This window comes from Geospiza fortis, unplaced genomic scaffold (assembly GCF_000277835.1).
Source record: "Geospiza fortis unplaced genomic scaffold, GeoFor_1.0 scaffold488, whole genome shotgun sequence".
NCBI lineage: Eukaryota > Metazoa > Chordata > Aves > Passeriformes > Thraupidae > Geospiza > Geospiza fortis.
In genome coordinates this window covers 2,953,616-2,977,427 of record NW_005054365.1, presented here as the reverse complement: position 1 = coordinate 2,977,427, position 23,812 = coordinate 2,953,616, and the positions used below count along the sequence as shown (strand labels likewise).

The following is a 23,812-nucleotide window of genomic DNA, read 5'->3' as shown; positions in this document are numbered from 1 at the left end:
TTGGAACAGTCTCTGTGTCAGGTCACGGGACAGGGAGCAGCCTTGCAGCCATGGGCTGCAGGAGCTTACTAAAATGCTCACAGCACAATGCCAAGACTTAATAATGAGACTTCAAAAAGCCAATTCTCAGATCCAGGTATAAAAAAAGTTTAAAAATAGCATGTATTTAAGAAAAGCAGTGACTTGCAGTCCCCCCAGGACTGCAATTATAACCATCAGCAATTTTAACATGAAGCTCCCAGTGACCCAACCCTGAGCTTTAGATAATCTTTTTCACTGAGAAGGAGTTAGTATAGCTGAAAATTAATTAATTCACTCGGAATAATAATTGAGAGAGACGCTTTCACAAGTAACACCAGTACTCAGAGATGAGACATCCAGTAAAACAGATCCTGCCCACAATCTGGTTTAAATGCACGTCCACAACCTCTGTCCTCCTGCCCCTGTGAGCACAAATGACCTCCATCCACTGCTGCCCAGCCCCTGGAGCTGCCCACACAAACAGGGACAGGCCCACGTGGACTCTGGCTGTTTACCATGCATGCAGCTTCAGCAAATTCCCCACAAAGTCAGCATTTGCATGCACGCAGCAGCTTTACAAAGCCCAGCTCAGCGTCCCGCCTCTCGCTGCTCCTCATTACCATCCTCCAGAAAACAAATATGAAATCATGCCCTTTGCTGCACAACTGCAACCAGGTTAAATCATCACTGCACGCAGAACAACACCAAGTGGCCGCCTGGCTCCCTGCTATAAATTCAGGGATTATCCTGTAACATGTATTACTTAAGCATTTTTCAGTTCTGAGCTCAAGGAGCTTCCCCCACTTTTCCTCCTTCTCAGCTGCCTACAACCCCTGGCTGCACTTTGGTAGAAAATAAAAAAAGATGAAATAGATACTGAACTGTCTGAAAAGGCTCCAATTCAGGGCTTCCTTGTTGAAAACTGCAAGTTGTCATGTGAAAAGTACAGACAAAAATACAGAAATTTTGAGGAAGACAGTATTATCCCCGCTCAAAGAGGAAAGGATACATTGAGTCTCATTCCCAGCAGAAAGGACCATCACTTTCCAGGTACAACCTGGTTCTTTGGGTCCTCTCCCACCACAGCATGGCTCAGAAGGAAAAGCTATTTCCTCAAGATCTTCAGGAGGATGAAATGGATGCATGGACCAGGACTTTGACCACTGGTTCCAAACCTCAGTCTGCCATCCATTTCTGGCAGAACTTGTTCTCCTGTGTGCATAATGGAGAGCGACTCCAAGAGAAGACAGGACACAGGAATGGTCCCTTGTCTCAGTTCAAGGATGGACCTAACCCATATAAAAAGTTAATTCTTAGAGTCTTTTGCAGGGTAGGAAGGTAACTTCTCATATAGCCCTGCAGACAGCTAACACAGAAAGCAGCTGGACTTAAGGTCACCATTTAACACCATCTATGTGCTGCCCACTCATCTTTCAACTTCTAGTGAAGGCCTGACAGCAAATAATTACAGGCATCTCTTGATTTCTCAAAACTGAAATACTCCAATACTTCAAATACAGAAAAATCCCTGATTTTCTTTGCACTTAACCAGCTGACTAGGGACTTCTTTCACAACGCTAAGGCAATCAGCACACCTCAGTGGGTCACACACCGTGAGTGAATTAAACAGGTCTTTGCAGTGTCCTTCCCAGCTGACATGCACCCACGCCTCGTGTGACACACACCACAAACAGGTCGTGAGGGGGATGCCTCCAAGAAACAGCAAGCACGGGACACAGCTCCAGCACCTCACCACCAGGTATACCTTGGCTGATTGCCTGAACTGGCTGCTTCTCCTGTGGCTGCCAGACCTGGATCCAGAGCCCTGCCTGGAGCTCGACCCTGGCTGGGATCCTGTGCTCCCACTGCTGCTGTGATCCCACTCTTCCTGAAAACAACAAACAGGTTGCTTTAGTCAAGGGCCACTCCATCACACACACTCCAAAACCAATGACCTGATGGAACAGGAGAGCTCCAGCTCCCAGGCCACTTGTGCCTGCACCTACAAAACCATGCCTGTGACCAGCATCCTGATTGTGGGGCTTCCTCTGACTCCTTTAACATGTTCTATCTACAGATTGCAAAGGGATGACACTGTGGGAGGCTCTGATGAGGATAAGATTTGGCCCTAACGCTCTAGCGTATGCATGGGGAAAAATAAAACTTACCTTCTCTACCTTCATGAGTATTAACTATGCATATTCATCAACTCCACATCCTCTAAAGCTGCTGAAGGGCATTTGGACAATGTCCTTAATAACACCCTTTAACTTTTGGTCAGCCCTGAATTGAGCATGCAGTTGGACTGGATAATGGTTGGTACCTCCCAGCTGAAACATTCCATTCCATTCCATTCCATTCCATTCCATTCCATTCCATTCCATTCCATTCCATTCCATTCCATTCCATTCCATTCCATTCCATTCCATTCCACTCCATTCCATTCCCCTCCCAGGCCCAAATAAACTTCTCAGTCAGTTTTCCCACTGCTCAGCCCACTGTTGGAGTCCAGTTATTCACATGGCTGAGGACTCTTGTAGTTCACCAGGAGACTCATTACAGAAATAACTATTTTTGTCTCTTAAGGAGCTGTGCCTGATGTTCTCCTTTATTCTCTCACTTGTTGTGCTGTCAAGCAAACTGCAGGTTTCTTGTTCAGCCCTCAAGGCATAATGACTCATCTGAAAACCAGAATAACTCACCTGACCAGCTCTACCCAAACACCCCACAAGGTCCTTGGGGAGAAAGGTGGATATTGTCATGGCAATTGCTCCAAAAGCTTTGCTCAGAGACTTGGGAAAGACTTCTGAAGTGACCTAAAATTATTAAAACCCCATGATACCACCAAGTGCCGAATATTGAACTCTTGCAGGTACTCTGAAAATCTCGGAAATACAAACAGAAGCCTGTGTTTTAGGACTGGTTGAGAGATGAGAGCCTCAAGTTTCTCATGTCTCAGATGTTCTCATGGGGCTACATGAGGTCCTGCAGACACTGCCACGGGCTAAGGCAAGGGCAGGGCCACCTCAGCCTCCAAAGCCAAAAGGATTCACCACTCAGACTGCTTTTGAACACTACAGCCAAGTCCAGGCCACAGACCAGGTCAAACTCCACCACTGCCACCTGACTTGGATGAGGCAGGAATACAACTGCACAGCAGAACCTGAGCTACCTAGGGTGATGCTACCTGGTGGTCCAGCATGGACCTTGATGCACATGAAACATGGAAGTGTTCACCCAACACAAGGAACTGGAAGCAAACACTCCAGTGCTGGTTTCTGCATCGCTCCAGCTGGACAATCTGCACCCTACAACCTAGTAAGTTTCAAGCAAGTTCAAATACATTGTGGTATTGACTTAAAAAGAGGCAATTTGGTTTTCAAGTTGTAGATAAATGAAATTGGAAAGGCTGTGGTTATTTCCACTGACATTTAAAGCACCTTCTTCTTCCCTTCTTATCACACCCTGACCCACATCTCCCAATGGCTGGGAAATACCAAATGGCACAAAAGAAGTTGTTCAGTTGGCATGAAGGGATAAAAAACGTGGTGGATGTCAGGCAGGTCACTTCAGGAAGGCCTGGAGAAGAGCCAACCTTGTAGGCATCCTGAGAAGTGAGAAATACTTCCTTTGACATGGGAAATATGTGCACCATTTGAAAAAATGGCTGGGAGAAATGCACCTTCGTGCTTGATGTTTGAAGGATTAATTGTATCCTACACAGTGAACATCTTGTTCGCAAACACACACAAGATTTCTGTGCCAAATGCTGCAGGTCAGCACATGCACCCTTTGCTTTGAAAGACACACTGAAAATAAAAACTGTTCATTTATATTCAGCAGACCCATCTTTTAGGAGTGGTTTTCTGCAGACAACCCAAGATGTTGCAAATTCCAGAAATGCAGCTGTTGTGAGAAATGAGAATATTGTTATCACCATGCATCAGTTTCCACCAAGAAAAGCCACTGGATACAGCACAAAGTTACCAGTTAGATCACAATCACAGGTGAGTTTAAAAAACCAGCTTGTCTCCTGGCTCTAACTCATGGCCTGGGGCTTTCGCCCTGTTTACCTTCCTCACCTTTATCAAGCACTGATACTAATATTGAAAACCAATTTGTTTTTTAAATAAAATTGCTACACTAAAAACTGTTGAAATGTCTGCTGAAGATGCTAACAGTCCCAACTGAAAACTGCCTGAATACACTTATGTTCAAACTCACCAGCACAGCCAAGCTCAGTATTTTCCCCAGATTTCTGACTAATTTCCACAGATTAACAACATTTTACTGGTATCTTACTGAAGGGGATTGAAATCTCCAGAATGAAAATACGACCCCCAGAAACAATCCCACACACTTCTGATGGCTTTGTGTCCTGTAGTAAAGCTCTTTCATGCTAAAATGGAACCTCTCTGCAGACCTTCTGTGGGAACTGTGCTGCTCACACCAACCTCATGGGTGATGCTCAAAGAGTGGGTGAGAGCATGCAGGTGGTGATTGTTCTTTAATAAAACACGCAAGCAGGAAAACCCCTTCACCAGCATCAATGCAAAGCCCACAAAAAGCCCTATTCCCAGACTCCAGAGGCAGCTGGAGTCCAGCAGGAAGCCATGGCTTGGCACTGGTGACATGTGGCACTGCTTTTCCTCCATCCTGTGTATGTTCCACACACAGCTCCTGCTAAACAAACCCACCATGCTGCAGGAACAGAACGGACTGCCAAAGCTGACAAACGCTGAAGAAACAGCTGTAATGGCACAAAGCTCTCCACTCCTTGCCTCCTGCTGACCCAATTCCCCATTTCTCTGCCATGCCCTTCAAAAACCAAGGGTCTCCCAGTCTCTCTGAGTTCCCCAAACAGTCCTTGAAGACTTCTCATAGATCTTATCTGGGCTCCTCCACCTATCATTTCTGGTCCACATTCAGCAGCAGGAGATGGGACCTCTGAGCCATACTTTGGGACTGGGAGGGAAAGCACTATCCCTCCAGAGACTGATCCCCAGAAGCTGCTCAAACCCAAGCTCTGCACCTTCTCAGGAACAGCCAGGCTCATGCACATTGCCAGCAGCCCTCCTTTGGAAACTAGCTGTCAAATCTAACATTTGCATTTTAATTAGCAATAATCGTATGTTTCACTTACACTGCAATTTTCACCTTTGCAGTGAGCTCTTTGAGGCATGAACTAATTAATCCTGCTGCCTTTGCCGGCCCAAGAGTTAATATTTTCTGCTGCTTCAGTGCAAGTTTGAAAATCCTATTTGCAGAAAAAGAAGATAAGTTTCCCCAGTGCAGAAGCCATAAATGGAAACACAGTGATCACCTACGTGGCTGCTCTCAGTGAAGATAAGTATGGGTGAAGTGGGCTGTGCTGGTAGCGATGTAGATCAACCCTGGCAGCAGCACAAGTTCCAAGTGTCCTGAAGATATCAGTGGATTCTGGATAGGATTCATGTTCAATTGTATGTAAAAACTTCAATATTCAATGTACAGCATTCATGGGTGGGCCAGAGGCAAAATAACAGGAAGCTGGCAGAGTTCTCAGGACCCCAAAAACCTCTGAGATATCCCCCAGCATAACAAGGGTCTCACATCTGTATCCAGGAGAACCCTAGATCAAGCTGTGGGGTGTCCTTCAAATGGTTCCTCAACTTTGATCTTACTCCTGGTCAGATCAGAAAACAGCTATTGTGTAAAAAGCCCTTTTGACGTTTTTCTGCAGTGGAGGTTTTCACACACCCAATCTGTGCTGCTGCCAAATCTTCCTGTTATGCAGAATTTTTGCACTGCATTCGAAGTACCTTCCTAGACCTACTCCAGAAAAACGACTCCAATTTTAATAAGGAAAACCAAAGGCTTAATTATTTTAATAACTCAAAATACACCTTAAAAAAACCCCAACAAAAACCCAACCATAAGATTACTCTAAATATCTTAGTAGGGTAAACTTTCTAGCTTCTTTCTCCTCAAAGTATTACATAATGCTGTAAGAACATCAGAAACTGTTATAAAAATGTGATGCAGAAGCCCCAGCCCCTTTGGCTCTGTTCCTTCCCTTCCCAGGTCTATGTCCACCTTCCCCAGCCCTCGCCAATCTGCAGAAGGGACACCAAACATCACTTTGAGATCTTCTTCCACCAGGGAAAGTAAGGTTTTATCCATTCTTGTGCCATAATACAGGACCAAAGGATTTGGAAGTAGAAGGTTAAGCTTACAAGATCTTTCTGGACTACCTGGGAAAGGACCAAGCCTGTGTGGTTGCGCTTTTTGGACAACACTGGAAGAGCCATGCTAGCCAAGGATGTACTAGATAGCTCATTTACACACAAGGATGAAAGGAGGAAGACTGAGGGCTCTCAGAATGGCCCTGAGAACTCCAGACGTGCTATGGAAACCCATCTGCAAGGCCTTGTCCCAGCCTCAGAGGAAATGGCTCATGTCATCCCGTCCCTGCCTAGAGCTCCAGCACTGACTGATCTATTCATCCAAACCTGGAAAGATGGAGACCTCAAAGGTTAATCAAATCTCACAAAAATAAGAGAGTGGGAAGCTCTACAATGGGCAGACAGACATCCCCCAGTCTTCTCCAGCCAAACAGAAAATGAGAGTGACAAGATGTCCTCTCATGTGAGTCACTGGTGACACCAGGCCCAGAAGACACTTCCCCCTACCCTCAGTGAGCAGCAGCAATTCTCCAGAGCAGGCAGCAAGGCAGTGAAACATCTCCCTCCCAGACCTCCTGACACCCAAGTAGGTGTTTGCTTCACATGAGGCACTGCTGCTCCATGAGGCCGAGCCCAAACACAAGTCCCAGAGAAAGTTATGCCTATACATTAGCTGACGGATTTGATTTCTTTCTCAGCAGTCCTCTCCAACCATAACTGAGCAGGGCTGCATCCACTAAAGGAGGAAGCATCACCCAGCAATTACAGGCAGAAAAGTGACTGGTCTTCTCAGAGCTCTTTGCCCATGGGCAGGTCACCCCACCTAAAGTCCTACTTTCTTCCTCCATCAGGCAGGCATGCATCAACATGTACTCACTGGCAAAGCCAGTCTTTTGCTTTCTCCTTCTCTTGCTTTCTCCTTCTTGCTTTCTCCTTCTCTTTCAGAAACAGAAAATCAGTGTCTGCAGCATCAGCCAGGACCCACCTGCCCCAACACATCCTCAGCACGGTTGACAACCTCAGCTGAGTTCAGTGTACAAACTGGCCCTGGGCTACAACATGATCAGGCCAATGAGATGGAGAACCCCAAACATATTCCCCAAACATGGAACTGCTGGAACAAGTCCAGAGGCAGCCATGAGGTTGATAAAAGGACTGGAGCACCTCACCTGTAAAGACAGGTTGAGAAAGTTGGGGCTGTTCAGCCTGGAGAAGAGAAGGTTGTGTGCAGACCTCACAGCACCTTCCAGTATCTAGGGAGCCTAAAGGGAAGCTGGAGAGGGACTCTGCATCCACAACTTTAGTGACACGATAGGGACTAATGGGTACAAATTGAAAGATGGGAAATTTAGACTGGATATTAGGAAGAATGCTTTTACTGTGAAGGTGGTGAGACACTGGTCCAGGTTGCCCAGGGAGGTTGTGGCTGCCCCAAGATTGGCAGCGCTCATAGCACAGAAGGCCCTGAGCAACCTGTTCCAGTGGAAGGTGTGCCTCCCTATGGCAGGTGGGTGATTTTTAATGTACATTCCACCCCCTTAACATTCTGTAATTTCTAAAAGTCTTTCCAGAGTCATCCCTCTTGTTTTCTTTCAGATCTGGACCCAAGGATGGGCAATTCAAATGAGACACAGGCCATCCACCAGCACAGGGAAAATGAATTACAAATTTAGTCAGGAGACCCTTCCAATCCACTGTCTCTCCAGCCCTATCTGGTCAGCCAAGAATTCGGGGCATTACATGCTGCCTGCTGATGTCACCAGACTTAAGCCAGCAGGACAATTTCACTGCTAACTTCAGTTAATCTGGACCCAGTGACATGTCCCCTGTCCAAGACCATGATCCCTTCCCACCTGCTTCTGCAGCATCCACCAGTTAAGCAGCACTGATGCCTGCAAAAGAAAATTTTCTGGAACTATGAAAGCAGAAATCTGCATAGATAATTTGATTTTTCCATTCTCCATTAAAACTGAGCTCCTCTGTGCACTGCAATCTGCTGTTACCCAAGAGACAGCCTTCACACATTGCCCATACCCCCTACTGCCTTTGCTTTGGCAACATGGCAGCTTTTCCAGCCATGACTGCAGGACATGGACATGGAATAGCAAGACCTTAAAGCTCATCTCATTCCATCCCCTGCCATGGACAGGGACACCTTCCGCTAGATGAGGCTGTTCCAAGCCCTGTCCAGTCTGGCCTTGGATGCTTCCAGGGAGCAGCTCCTCTGGGCACCCAGTGCCAGGGCCTGCCCATCCTCACAGCCAGCAATTCCTTCCCAATATCCCATCTAACCCTGTCCTTCCCAGTGGGAAGCCATTCCCCCTTATCCCTCCAGGCCCTTGTCAGGACTCTTACGCTGGCACAATTAGGGATGCTCTTTACTCCAGGTAGTCTGATTTCCAGCCAAGGCCCAAGAGTGCAAACCCACCACCCCACCCTGCCCCCATGTGCTGCTGTTTCTGCTGGTTTAACCGGAGGGCAGAGTCATCTCCTTCACCACCAGCTCCACAGGGAGGACAAGACAAGGGCGCTACAAGCAAGGCGTGGGGTCTACAAGGTGTGATCTACACAGCCTGCCTGCTCCTTCACTGCTCAGTAGATCAGCAACACAACCATCAACTGCAGAAGCCTCTGAGGGCCCAAACCCTGTACCAAGCTCCTGCTGCACCTGGTGGGACGTGGACACAAGCAGTGGGATGAAAGCAAGTCCTGTTTCCTGCCAACAACACAGGTTTTTCCTTGGTGCTGATGGGTGACAGCCAGCCACCATGGGGGAAGGGTGGGACTTGGCCAGGAAGGAGGATTTTCAGCTCTCCATCTCCCACTGCCTGGAGAAATGGCACAAACCCGCAGAGTTGTTCTGGTTTTTGTTAATGCCTTTTACATAAGGGGAGCCTGGGATGCAGCTCCTGCCAGGCCTTTCATGTACCAAGAGCTTTGCTGGATCCCTCAATATGCACCATACCAGATTTTTTTACTTAATGAATTGCTCTCAGAAATATATCAAAGAGCTTCCTACTTGCCACAGCCTCACAAGGGGAATGCAAATAAAGTATTATATAAAAACTTCCCACTGGCTCTTTTTGGGGAAGAAAAAAAAATCCAAACATAAAAGAGTTTAAAATTATTCCATTATCTAAACCTTCTTCATTTATAGAGGCAGTAAGGTGCTCGAATAATATTTTGAGTACCTGGTCTTTACCCTAGAGGCTCACACATGGTGACACCTGGCAAACTTTCAGGGGTTTAGTGGAACATGGCCACACCATGCAGCAAACAGAGAGATCCCAGCAGGAAACAAGAATTACAGATGAGCTGAATGTAATTGTGAGACCAGGATTTTCTCAGCACACGAGTTCACAAAATGTATCTCAGGAGATTCCCCCATGAGCAGACCATCTTCTCACAGCCACCCTCCCACAGAACTGGAAAGACCAGGAGGTTTCAGGGGGAATTTTCTCTGGTTTTAAGCCACTGCTTTGTATGGGATGCCTTTCTGCCAGCCTGTGGGGACTGACTCCAAGTCTCACACAGCTGCTAATACAGGTCTCACCAAGTAGTGCAAGAGCAGGACAAGTCTGGGTGCTCTTTTCCAGAGACACCCAACAACATCAGAAACCAGCAATTTAGGAATATCCTGGACTGTTTTTACCTTCATTTTTAACAAAGGCAAAACCACTTTAAAATGAAGGGTAAAACCTCTTCATTTTTACCCTTACATTGTATTTTATTTAGAAATTGCTCTAACCCCCTCACTTGTACAACAACCAGTAGATGCTTATATACACACACACTATATAAAAATGCATAACACACACACAGAGTAAAAAAAAAAATTAAAATCTTTCATTTATTTTTCTTTACCTTGCTGGATCATATAGCCCAGAATTTCAAAGGCATCAAGTACTCAGGGATGCATAGAGGGATTTTTCAGGCATGGGAAAGTCATCTTCTCTCTAGGTTTCCCCATAACCTTTAGGAAGCCAATTACTTCTGAAAAAGCAAGATTGGACTACTCTGTCTTCACAGAAAATGAACCACATGCTGAATATATTTCCAGGACTAACCTAGATTTCCATTTAAATGCCCTTTCTGATGGCCGCGTGAGGCATACCATGGTCACTGATACATAACCCACATTTTCACATTAGCTGAAGCCAGCAGAAATCTCACATCCAAGTATTTTTCAAGTACAACTGGCAATGCAGAGATCTCAGCTGGAAACACAATAGGAAAATTAGGAATTCCATTTCCTGCCCAAGTCCCTCAAATACATAAAAAACCGCAACAAAAAAACCCCATCACAAAAAAAAACCACAACCCAAAAAAACCAACAAAAAACAAAACAAAACAAAACAAAATAAAAATAAAAATAAAAACTAAAAAAAAAAAACAAAGCAAAAAAACCCACCCCCAAAACGCAACCCCTTCCTCCCCTGGGAAATAATTAGCTGGCTTCTTCCTTAGCAGGTTTGAAAGGTGATTGAAATTTTTAATTCACGACAAGCATCATAGTAATGACTTTTTTTTTTAATATTGAAAGATTTTTTTTTGTGAAAACAGCCAGGAATGGTAAGAAACTGCACTTGGTCCTCACCAGCAGCGTTTAACTCATATATCAGTGACAGTGAGAGAAATGCTTGCCTGGACAGAGGAACAATAGCTTGCAACTCCTCTTTGGTGCCAAGGAAAATTTGTTACTCACAGTTAAAGGAAGCCAAACATGGAGAGAGATAATTACTAGCTCTGCTGCAGGCTGGGAGAGAGCCCAAACACAGGGTAAGCAGCTTGGGCATCAGTGAATGGTGTTTGTGTGTAGGAAAGGAGCTCCCTGTAGGAGGAGATCAAACACATTTAATTCCCAGGGAAAAAACAGCAAGAAAACAAAAAAAACCCCCAAAAACATGTAAGCTGAAACAAAAGAGTGCATAGCACCATAGGCAGATGGAGGTTGTCAGGAAAGTAACACCCATGCATGACTCCTGCATCCTCCTGTGGTCTCCACCAGCCACTGGCACAACAGCAGAGCCCTTGGGAGAAGGGCCAGGGACCTTCTTCCCTAAGGAAAGGCCCTGATCCACCAAAGGAAGCCTGATGGAAACAGCCAGCCTCCCAGCTGAACATCCAACAGCTGTCTTCAGCGCTGGGAGGAGCCTGATGAGGTTTTGCTGCTGAATATTTTGAAGTAGATCACAGCTGTAATAAATTAAATCCACAATTCCATCTGGCACCTTCAGGAGCTCATCCAAAGCAGTGCCTCTGTTCAGCACACGCCCTTCTACAAAACAAAAGCCTGCCTTTGTTGGGTGTAGGTGTTAGCAGAGGAGCTACCAGCATCCCAGGGCCATGGCAGGGATGGGATGACTAAGCCCCCATCCCTCAGCCAAGAACTTCCAGCATGGCTCCATGAGAGGAAGCTGTGCCCAAAATGAGAACTGCAACCTGCCCCGCTCAGACTGGCACAGCCTCTTTTACACCCTGCAAAGGGCTCCCAAATTCCCCCTCAAGGATCCATGCACAAGACTGCATCCGGAGGACATCAAGCAGAGCAAGAGAATAAAAGCCACCAACCTGAAGCCACTTCTCTGGGTGGGACATCCATCAGCCACAGCAATTAGAAATGCTGTTTCCTCTTCCCTCTGATGCCTAAATTTCACATCTCCTCAAGCAAGTGCTGCTCTCACAGAGCTGATGGTCTCATGGTGACACAGCATCTTGTCAATCAGATGAGAATGATCAAACACAAGCCCCCACCCAACCCAACTCTCTTCCATGGGGGTACTCACATGAGGAGGGACAGCCACCTCCAGCAGTGCCAGGTAAACACTCCTTACTCGTGTTCACACCATGTCCAAGCACCAAAACTGACTCACACCTGGCTCGTGTCACTGCACGACCAACACAGGCTCTCAGCACGTGCAACTTTGCTTCTTCTGCTAGCTCACCCTCTCAGCTGTGTAATGCTCTTCCTGTAACACCATCCCTGTGCTGCAGCACACAACAGAGAAGCCCAGCTACATAAAGATCCCTTATTCCAGCCACATCTCATCCTTCCAAGTCAGCTCTGATGCTCCTAACAGCTTCCTCACACAGGAGACAATAAGAAAGTCTCCTGGAATAAATGAGACACTCCTTATATTTTCCCCTTTAAGCTCCTGATGAAAGCATCCATCTGCACACCAGGATGTTGCCCACCTCCCATGGTTTGGGCAGGAATGAGCTTTCAGATGCCAAGCAGAGGGACACATCTCCCCTTCCACAGGAGAGGGACAGCTGGCAGCCCTTCCCAGGCGAGGCAGTGCAAGAAATAAAGGCAAAGCTCTGGGGAGGAGGAACTAAACACAAACCCTACCTGGTTATGTTCGTGAGACGACGAGCCCTTCCCTCGGGATGGGGAACAGCTGCCATCAAGCTGCTCGCTACAATCCGCCGTCCACTGCAAAAGGGATAAAAAAAGGGATTGTGTAAAATAATAGCTGGGCTGGGCAAAACTGCTGCGTCAGTCCACAGTGCACAGAAAACACCGTCCGGCCGCGGGCATCGCTGCACACGTGTGGCACCCCCTCCTTTTTGAGGATGATCCCAAAGGCTTTGGCTTGGAAATGCTCCATCCGCTGACAGTGGGTACAGGGAAGAAGCAGGAACAACTGTAGGAAAGCATTTGATATGGTGCTTTGCAATAAAATCCAGCCCCAACACCAACTTTCTGACTCTGACAGTGCTTGGAACCCCAGGTGTGTGATACACACTAGGGTGAATTATCACTCATTTCCACGGAAAGTTGGAAAATTTTTGCTTTTTCCAACCCTCGTTCCCAACTCTATTTGCTTCAAGGACAGATACATGCCCTGGGCAGCCAACACCCTGTGTTTTCATTTTAAACAAACCAGAAAATGAGTATGGAACCTATAGGTTTGGCCATTGCCATATGCGGCCATAGGGGATTAACAGACTCTTATGCCAGCTTGCCCCAAGGTTGGGCAGCAAGGTGCCTCCACAAAAATAATTGAATTTGATATCATTTGTTGCCTTATTTTTTTTCTCCTAAAGAAATGTAGGGCTGCATCATATGGGTGAAAAAAAAAACCAACCACAAAACCAATTTTCACTAGACAAACATCAAAGATGCTGTTTAATTCTAAAGTCATTTTGTCACTCCTTCAACAAAGTGGAGACTGACCAGCCCCACTTCTGAGATCTTCTGCTGGAAGCACTTGGCTGCTCCAGAGACACTCAAGGCTTAGTACCATCACCAAGGATGATGTGGCAAGAAAATGAAAAGACATTTCCATACAAACAACCACCTGAGAGCTCCCTGACAGGTATGGATGAGGCCACAAAAAGGAGTCTTCACTACAACTGCTCATGATCCCTGCCTTCATCAGAGAGGCCGTCCTAGCTCACAGATGGGGGGATTTCAGTCTCCCCTCATTAAAGAGCTGCCCATCACTCTCTTGTCACTTCTGCTGAGCCCCTGGGCAGGCCCATGATGCCATCACTCTTCAGATCCTTTTATTTACCAGATGTATCCCTATCTGTTTCAACAATTTTGAGTGCAACCACATGCCTGGAAGGTCTCCCAAGGTACAAGCTCACTCATTATCTCCACAGAAAAATAAAATCACCTCTTCCCTCTGATTTTCCTCTTTTTTCCTGGTGGGAGCAAGGTTGGGGACATCCCCATCATGGACACATCCACATTTTGGATTCTCTGAAGTGGCAATGGATTCAGCTTCTCAGGGAGCTGAGTGAGGAGGATGTGCCTTTATTTCCTTCCCCCAGCAAGGAGAGCAGTTGTCTAGGAACGTGGTACCATCCAAGCAACACACACACATGGCTGAATGGATTTATCCACTCTCAGACAGGGAAAACATCACAGCCATAAGGAAACAAACTGCAGAGAGATTAAGTAACTTGCCCAGCATTAAAGATTTAGTTTCTGGCAGAGCCTTGCAGTTAAAAACAATTTCCTTGGTCTCAGCTGAGTGCCTTTCCCTTAAATCCATCTTTCTCCCTCTAGCTTTCATTAATGAGGGAACGTGCCACCTTCCATCAGGCTGGCTTCCACCAGGGTTACTCCAGTCAGCTGCAGGATTTGTGCCTGTTTATTCCTTGCTTTGCTAAGAACTGATCAGGAAGAGAAAATCAGAAATAGAAATTCCAGATTATTTTTTATAGGTGGAAAAATGAAAAAAACCTTTGTGAGACATGAGATAATTCCTTCTTAGTGCATCCATTAAGACATGGCTTTATAAATGCAAGTGACCTAATGTAAAAGCCCATCTTCATTTTTTGTCCAATATACAGCCCTAGAAATACAAATGTATTTTGATGGAGTTCCACAATAAATCCTAATTAAACTTCTGCATCAATGGTCTGGGGTACAACCTCATTTAGCTGCTTCATTTGAGTTGCCTCTATAACTGGTTTAATTAAAAGGTTTAATGTTCAGATCTTTCATTATTACGAATTTTTCCTTTAAAATAAAACCCAGCCATCTTGAAAGAGAACACTCCCAGAACTGACATTAAAAACCCAGCAGCTCCTTTCTTCCAGGCCAAGCCAGGAAAGAAAGCTAAAATGCCATTTCCACAACTGGAAGATGGATTTTGTTGTTGCAATCAAGGATCTTAATGCAAAAAACGTACATGGTATGCCATGAAAATTAGAAATTTTTGTCCTTAAGATGCAGAGAGAGTCTGGGCTTATTGGCAGAGCAGTGGACAGGCTGGAAGAGGTTACAAAACTTTGTCTATTATTTTATTTCTAATTCAATACTACTTTTGAGCTTGACACATTAATAAGCAGAACTTGCCTGTTTGACCTGAAGCCCCTCCAAACCGTCACTTCAAACACAGACACCTTCCAGCCTTGGGTTAATAAAATCAATAGATTTTTAAATATATTTTCTCCCATTTGTAAGGGCTTTGATCCTCAAACTGTAAAAGACCTCTTCACCAAAATCTATTCCTAAAAAGGTTCCTTTGTTTGGTCATTTCTTTACACTGAGATGATATAAAACAGGTCTAGAGCTCTGGGTCAGATCCTCAGCTCCAGCAAACCTGTAGAGTTCAGATGGATCAGATCAAACACTGCTGATACCAGATAAAGATGGGATCCTTCATATGTAGAATCATGGAATGGTTCAGCTTGGAAGGGATCTTAAACCTCATCTCATTCCACCCCCTGCCATGGGCAGAGACACCTTCCACTGTGCCAAGTTGCTCCAAGCCCTACCCAACCTGGTCTGGAACACTTTCAGTGTGTTTCAATGCACCTTGAGACCATAAAAAACAAACCCAGCATCAGAAGACTGCTACCAGCAGCTTGGACACCTCAAACACACCCCCAAACAAGCGAGCTGCTCCAAACCCAGCGTTTTATCACACTCTGCTTCACATCCAAACCCTGAAAAAGCTACTTCAGCTGAGAACACACTCTGTGAGCCCCCAGCCCCTCTCCCACCCCACGGTGAGTGGGAGGGGGTCCCTTTCACCCACCTGTGAGACGTGGGACTGCGTTTTCTCGCTCTCGCCGTCGCCCTCGGTCTTGTCGGTGAGCAGCCCCTGGACCTGGTACTCCAGGACGTAGCTGTCGATGAAGCGCTCCAGCTCCTCGATCTCCGGGGAGCGGCTGCTCCCAGCCTCCGAGGAGGCCGACGCCACTGAGGAGCTCTCCATCCCTTCAGGGGACACACCAGGAACACAGGCAGCCTGAGGAAGCGGGACAGAAAAGACGGCGAGGAATTATTTCCCAGTAATTGTAAAAAACCTCAGCAGACAAAGCCTATCGGTTGCCACGCGCAGGATGTTTTTTGCTGTACGTCTGCATTTCCAATACAATTTCTAATAATCCTAGGTGGTTGCTTTTAGGGCTTCCAGGCATGCAAAAAATGTTCCATTTCTGTAATATTCCTGCGTTTAAGGACAACAGACATATTTCCTGGCCTCCTGCTTAAAACCCAAATTACTGAAAATCTCCAGACATATGCACAGGAGAAAAAAATGTGACACTAAAATGCTTGATTTAATAAATCCAAAGCACTAGTTGTTCTGGATATGGGTGAGAAGCTGGGGGTAATGGACATGGTTGAGGAAGAGGATGATAACTGAAAAGCTTCTCTAGGGCAGTGGCAGTAAATAATGTTGAGCTAATGATGCGAGTGTAAACGGTCCAGTGAGGAGGTGAGAGAGAGATCACAACAGAATTCACTTTTAAAACCTCTCACTGCAAAAAATTGCCTCTATAGGAGACGTAGAGGATTTATAATTCTCTTCTCCTTACTACTTCTCCAGGGCTCAATGACAGTGACACTGTAAAGAAAGGAAATCACCAGCTCCTGGGCTGGGCATAGCACTGGGCTTTGCTCTCTCTGACAGGGACAGGACCCAGGGAATGGCTGGAGCTGTGCCAGGGAGGGACAGTTTGGATATCAGGGAAAGGCTCTTCCCCAGAGGGTGCTGGCACTGCCCAGGCTCCCCAGGGATGGGCACAGCCCCGAGGCTGCCAGAGCTCCAGGAGCCTTTGGACAGCACTGCCAGGGATGCACAGGGTGGGATTGCTGGGGGTCTGTGCAGGGCAGGAGCTGGGCTGGGTGATCTTGGTGGGTCCCTTCCAGCTCAGGATATTTAAAAATTCTATGTTTGGAAAGAAATAGGCTGTGGCCCAGTGTCTTGTGGTAAACCTCATATTCCTCCCTTCCTGCAGCTGGGAGGGAGAAGACATGGGAGCTGCCAGCACACTGCAGGACACAACAACTTCATCCCTCACCCTCTCCTTCAATAGGAATGGGTAGTTACAGTCTGCTTTGAGACAAGTATAAAGTCACTAAGCAAATCCAGAGTGAGTCACATGCCATCTAGAAGAGAAGGGGAGGGAAAAAAATCTGCTCCCAGCTCGTGTAGTTTCCAGTTCCTGAACTATTTTCTCCTCTGTCACTTCTGAACAATTGTGGCATCATTTGGAAACTGCCGAGAATGAGCAGTTCTGGCCTAAGGATTTCATCTGCTCAAGGAATTATTCCCAAATGTGCCCAAACTGTCAAAAAGGCTCATTATGTAGACCAATATCACACATTAGCTCCTGAACAAAAATCATATGCCATATTAAAAAGGACAAAGAAAAAAGAAGAAAGTGAAGAAAGAAAAAAAGAAGGAGCCCCAGAGAGTGTGGAGCCCTGGAGGAGGGCATGCTTCTCCCCTTCTCACTAATTAGTGCCAATTACAAAAAGGAAAGCACCAATTATCAAACAGGAAGTGCTAAAGGAAGAGTTGGGAGAATAGGAGGCTCCCATGAGTCCTGGAGGGGTGTGATGGCATGGAGAGATGGCATGAGGCAGGGGACAAATGATACAGGTGGCATCCCTCAGGATGCAGTGAGCAGGGTCAGAGTTATCCTCCATCTCACTGGGCCACACATTACCCAAGCCCAAAGGTTTTTTTGTCTATTTCAGGCAACACAAACCACATATCTGAGATATTTGTGGATCTCTAGTGGGAAACTCTAAAACAAACTCATCTTGTGGTAGCTTCACCCCTCTCAAAAGGAAACCATCACTCAACAGGAAGAAAACTCCTGCTCTTCCTGGTGATCTGTGCCTGGAGCTAGTTTCTCACCTCACCTCACCCACAAAACACATACAAAAAAGGTTTTCAAAGAAAAACCCACACCTGAGCATCAAAGCATTTACTATCTTCCCACACTGGGCAAACAAATGTTGGTGAGAGCTCTTGATGAAGCAGTGATCCCTTGGCCCTGTGCTGGCTCAGCACCTACCACAAAGGATTCCCAGACACCAGGTACATTCCTTAATCACAACAAACAGAGATCAATCTCAAATTTGCTTTTTTTTCCCCACTTCTTCCTCCTCTCCACTCTACTTCATCAAAGCACAAAGTTTGTAAGTTTTGGGGCTCTGAAAATTACCTTCCAAAACTTTCCTATCTCTGGAAGTGTTCAAGGCCAGGTTGGATGAGACTTGGAGCACCCTGGTGCAGTGGAATATGTCCCTGCCCATGGCAAGGGGGTAGAACTAGAGGACCTTGAAGATTTATTCCAACTTAAATCCTTGTAAAACCCTATGGTTTTACAAAGCCCATGTTGTGCTCGTTACTGTGACCATAAAAGAAGGAATCATCAGCAGAAAAAGTCAATAGATGTGCAAACTGCTTATTATAACTTAGTAATTATCAGCATTACTGTAATGTATAATTATTATTAATAGCTGTTATTAAGGGTGATCTAAATGGGGTTCTTGCTTTAGCAAGATTATACAGTTTTTTTTAGCAATTATACAGTTTTACCCTTCATCAGCAAATAATAAGAACAAGCATTTTTATGACACTTGTAGGCTCATTCACTTTCTCCCAAAGGTGCTCCAGGTTTGCTGAACTTGTGGAAACAAGTGGTGAGTTTGATAGGTGAAGAACAGTAATGGAGAACAAACCCACTTTGGGTTGGGAGGCAACAGGAGAGTGGAACTTGCAACCAAAATGATTTAAGGAGTGCCAAGTCCGTAATGTGAAGACCACAGACAAGCAGGACAGTGATGCATTTCTACTGGGTCACTGGAGGATGGGTGAGAGGGCCTCACATGCACGTCCTCCCCCAGAGAGGAGGCTCCAGCCATTCCCCTCCATGCCAGAAGCTCTCCAAAGTCTGGACTGCAGCAGCCTGGCAGTGCCAAGACAGAACAGCAGGGCAACTTCCCACAGATTGTCCCCTGGGATGAGACCTACCTGAGTCCCAGCCATGCCAAGGGACTCCAGCCCCCAAAACAAGCTTCTGGGTAAAAACATGGTGGCACAGCAACATTACACCAAAACTGCAACCATAAAGAGATCTTCCTAAAACAATTTTTACACAATCACTGAATCATTAAATCGTTTAGATTGGAAAACCCTCCAAGACCATCAAGTCCATTCCCCTGGCACTGCCAAGGCCACCGCTGACCCATCTCCCCAAGCGCCACATCCACATGGCTTTTAAATCCCTACAGGGACAGGGACGCCATAGCAGCCCTGGGAAACTCTGCCAGAAGCTCTGGACAAGCTTTTCCATGGAGGGATTTTCCCCAATATCCACCCTGAGCCTGCCCATGCCCAGCCTGAGGCCGTTCCCTCTCCTCCTGTCCCTGTTCCCTGGGAGCACAGCCCGACCCCCCCGGCTGTCCCCTCCTGGCAGGAGCTGTGCAGAGCCACAAGGTCCCCCCTGAGCCTCCTTTGCTCCAGGCTCAGCCCCTTCCCAGCTCCCTCAGCCTCTCCTGGGGCTCCAGCCCCTTCCCCAGCTCCGTTCCCTGCCCTGGACACGCTCCAGCCCCTCAGTGTCTCTCTTGTCCTGAGGGCCCAGAGCTGTCCCCAGCACTGGAGGTGCCTCAGCATCCCCAGGGACTTCCCAGCTTTCCAGCCCCTCTGCACCAGCCTAGAGCTGTAGGAGGCTCGGGTGGCCCAAGAGCAAGCCACTTCTTGCTCCAATTCATCCAGACAAACCCTGCTACTAGGACAACAACAGCACACCCTGCTCCTATGCAAAGTCCAATGTGACTGAGCATCAGCAAAGGAAAGAAAATAAAGAGATTGCTTTTCCCTGTGTTTTGCTTCCACGGGATGGATGCTAAGAGCTTAAAATGCTTTTGCACATATGATGAGTTTCTTTGAAGGTTGTGGCTTCCAAAGGCAAGAGAAACAGGAATACCATACTGTCACACACAACTAAAATGGTGAAAGTTGTAAGCAGATTTTCTTGACAACTACACAGCCAGGAGCTAATACCCAATGCCAACACCTAGGTAAGGTCATTGGGAAAAATCTCTAAAATACAGAGTTCAGGCAGAACTACTTCATGCATTGGGCTTCCTCTCACCTGAACTGAAATCCAATTATTGAAAGGTGTAACCACCACCAAAGCCCAACAAAGGACAAGTGCTGAGCCCATCTTTCCCACAACATGGCCTCAGCTGTTTAGGCTTGACTGACTGACTGATGGTATTTAATTGAAAACTCATGTGTCTTCCTTACTTATCCTTTGGTTAAACACTAAGAAAATCCCAGGCCAATCCTCCATTCCTCCATGACTCCAAACTGAAGAGAGGAGGAATGCAGAGCATCCTTTGTGCACAGAATATTTATTTCTCAGAAACGTCATCACAGGACAGCTGCTGCAGAGACAGGCTATGACAGGCTACAGAGATATCCTGACATCCCTGAAAGCCTTTGTCCTGCCACATGGGATTTATCATCCCAGAGTTTTCTAGGAACAAGAGATGCTTCCTATAAAAGGCAGCTGCAGTGCAAATTCTTCACGTACCAATGCAGCCACCTGCTCCTAGAATGTTCTTTGATAGGACATCCAGCATCCCTCTCACGTTAGCTCTCCTTTGAGTATTTATAACAGACTGTGATCCAGCAGGTCCCTTCTGCTCTGAGACACCTGGGACACAAACTGAGGAACAGCTCAGCAGCCCATCTGTCTGTGCCCGAATGGGATGATGGTAAAACCAAACCAAACTGATCCCCAGGGAGAGAAAGGCCCCAGCCCAGGCCCAGACATCACATCCTCTCTCATGAACAACCAATGACAGCTTTCACATCTCTTGTGCAGGCTCCAAAACCCATCCCACTGTTCTCCCATCTCTGCCCCTACAGCCATGTTGGACATCACCCTGTGCAGGTGGGGGTGGGTATCCAGGCTGAGGTGACATCTTCTGCTCCGTGCCTCTCTGGGGCTGGGCAGGATGGAACAGCTCATGGTCAAACTCTCCATCATCACCTTCGTCACTTATTCTTCCTGCTCACTGAGACTCCAAGCCAGGCTTCCCAAAGCGGCTGCTGAAGCACACACAGAAAGAGGAAGTCCCTGGAGCCCCAGACAAGGGAGATGCTTTGACTATACAGACCAGGAAAGAGCAGATGGTGCAGGACAGCCCTTCTACTTCTTATCTGCTTCTTATCAGCACCTCTGGGTCAGGTGAAACCCTCTGTGTGTCTTGACTCTGCAAACAACCACCCACCAGCTCATGCTCTGACAGCAGCACAGGCATGAGGACCTTTGACTGTCTGTGTTTGGGGCTGGAACTCCTCGCCATCAGCAGGGCTTGATTTCCAGCATCTCCTTTTAATGAACCTCTTCTACAGCAATATTTTGCCTCTCCTCATCCAGCCCTTTTCCAACAACAAGTAATTAGCAATGCGTCTTTCTCAAGCGGTGAGAGCATCTCAGAGAACGAGACGAGCAGTTTATCTTTATTGCTGGCAGGCAGCTCTCATACCCAGCCACCCGCAGGAACAGTTACTATGGAAAATAAAAGCAAAAGAGATGAACCATGACTCTCTGTTCCCAGGTACTGCTGCATCTTCACAAAGCATCATGTGTCTTTCTTGGATTTGCTGCTCCAAAACCACTACCTTTCCAGACATCAAAACAACAAGCACAGAAATGTAAATTATTATACCCCAGATCTGACCCTTTTCTAATTAAAATGTAAACACCTTTGAAAACCACATGAGTGTTTACTGCTGGAGCCAGCCTTGGGCTTTTCAGATACTGATGTATCCACAGCTGGCCGAGCATTTAATGTATTTCATCATCCCTCCAGTCTCAGGTTTGCTTTCTGGTACCTGGTGATGCAGAAAAGCCCCAGTGACAGGACAGGAGCCCACCAGCTGTCACATTGTAGTGCCACTCACGAGTCTGGCACAGAACACAGCAGGCAAACACCACGGTGCATTGAAACAGAGCCATCAAAACAAACACAGAAATAAATGGAGGGAAAAAAGAGAGGGACAGACAAGTGCCGCAGAACCCAACCCAAAACAGCCAGCTTGATCCCACAAGAAAGGGAGAGGAGTAACCAGAAAGCCAGAAATCCTCATTCTCACCCAGACAACAATTTATTATGTAGCTTGCTTTCCTGCAATAAGCAACTCTTTGTGGTTGGAAAGTGAATCTTTTTCCTTTTCCTCTCTTTAAACAAAACCAAAGCCACATCACCTTTAGAAACATAAAATCTTTTAGTGTGTCAAATCTGTGCATGAGGTTGGAGTGGTTTTCCACCAGATGGGCTTCCTTGCCTGGGGGAAGACATTACCTTTGGCTTGTGATAGATATTATCAAAAAAGGAAAGGAAAAAACAGCACATAACTAAGAAAAGTACTGTCTGAACATCAAGTGAGAGGAGGTAGGTCATTATGGGCTCACCGTGTGATGGGATGCTCCACTACAGGGGATGTCAGGGCAAGGAGACTGCTGGGGCATCACTGGCTGCAGCAACAACAGCAAGGAACACACAGATTTTGATACAAATTCAATACATGCAATTGCACCAGCATTTCTAGATATAAAATCTGAAACAGGCCCTAAAAAGCCTCCAACCACCAACCTCTGAATTGTGAACAGCCTGAGTTTTATAACCTATTTTACACTGGTTCATGCTATAAACTGTGACTTAAACCAGACAACAGATTTCCATGTTCCTCTGCTTCTACTATAAGCTAATGGAACGAGAGCCCACATTACATGTTACCCTTGTTATTTTTTACCCTTACAAGGAAAATGTTGCCAGGTAAAGATATTGAACAACTATTATGAATATCTGAGGAAAGAGCATTTCACACATGCTCTTCTCTTCAGAGCTGCACTGTTTCTCCTTGGAGAGTGCACAGCATCACTCTGGCAGCTGGGCAGGACGTGATGCCTGCAGGGATCATGCTGGAAGACACGAACCAAGGATGTTCTCCTGCCAGATGAGCTTGCACATGTGCACCATGCACCTGTGTGTGCCCTCCTGCCATTCACCTGGCAGGCTGCAATCCTCAGGCAACTAACACCTGTTTTTTTGCCCAGCCCTTCTGGCACCCCAAGGGATGAGCCACGATGCCATGGAAGCAGCAGCCAGCGTACAAAACTCTCTGCGCAGACAGTGGTCTGCAGGCAGAGAGCACAGCCCACATCCTAAATAAAAGCACCACAACCACGAGTTCATCCATACACAGTCACTCGTGCACCCGTGCCGGCCGCCACGCATCACCCTTTGTAAATAACCAAAGGGAAACCATTATCGGGACAAAATCTTTTCTTTCCAGGCACCCAGGCAATATAATAGGCACTTGGGCTGTGAAAAGCTCTGTAATCCTAAAAGACACATCCAACTCTAAGTTGAGATGTCAACCTGCTGAAGTAATCCATCCCACTGGTGGCTGCCCATGGGAGGGACTGGGCGGCAGCAGCGCACCCCGGTCAGCAGCAGGGCAGGCATGGAGGCTGCTTAATCCCCATTAAATCATGCCCATGGCTCACTGGCAAAAAGCATTTTTATGCCTATACACCAGCTTGTAGCAGCATTCAGAGAACATACCTTGGCCACCAGCCAAAATGCTGGAGCTGCCACTCCTGGATGGATTTTATGCTAGGAGGAGCCAGCTGGTCCTCTCCTCCTGGGAATCATAGAATCACAGAACAGTCTGGGTTGGAACAAACCTTTAAAGGTCATCCAGTCCAAGCCCCTGCCACAGACAATAAAACCTCCCACTTGATGAGGTTGTTCCAAGCCCCATCCAGCCTGGCCTTGGACACTCCCAGGGATCCAGGGACAGCCACAGCTTCTCTGGGCACCCTGGGCCAGGGCCTGCCCA

The 23,812-nt window shown here is 46.7% G+C and overlaps 1 protein-coding gene across 1 annotated transcript in view; it reads right to left on the bottom strand.

Annotated features, from left to right (window-relative positions):
• The window catches only part of CTIF (cap binding complex dependent translation initiation factor), a 146,915-nt gene that overhangs the window by 104,038 nt on the left and 19,065 nt on the right, over nt 1–23,812 (bottom strand). The window contains exons 2-4 of the mRNA XM_031059640.1: nt 22,380–22,442; nt 15,686–15,898; nt 12,538–12,621 (exon numbers count right to left, since the gene is read on the bottom strand). Of these exons, the coding sequence (XP_030915500.1) occupies nt 12,538–12,621; nt 15,686–15,898; nt 22,380–22,442 (360 nt within the window). The remainder of the gene's footprint in view (nt 1–12,537; nt 12,622–15,685; nt 15,899–22,379; nt 22,443–23,812) is intronic.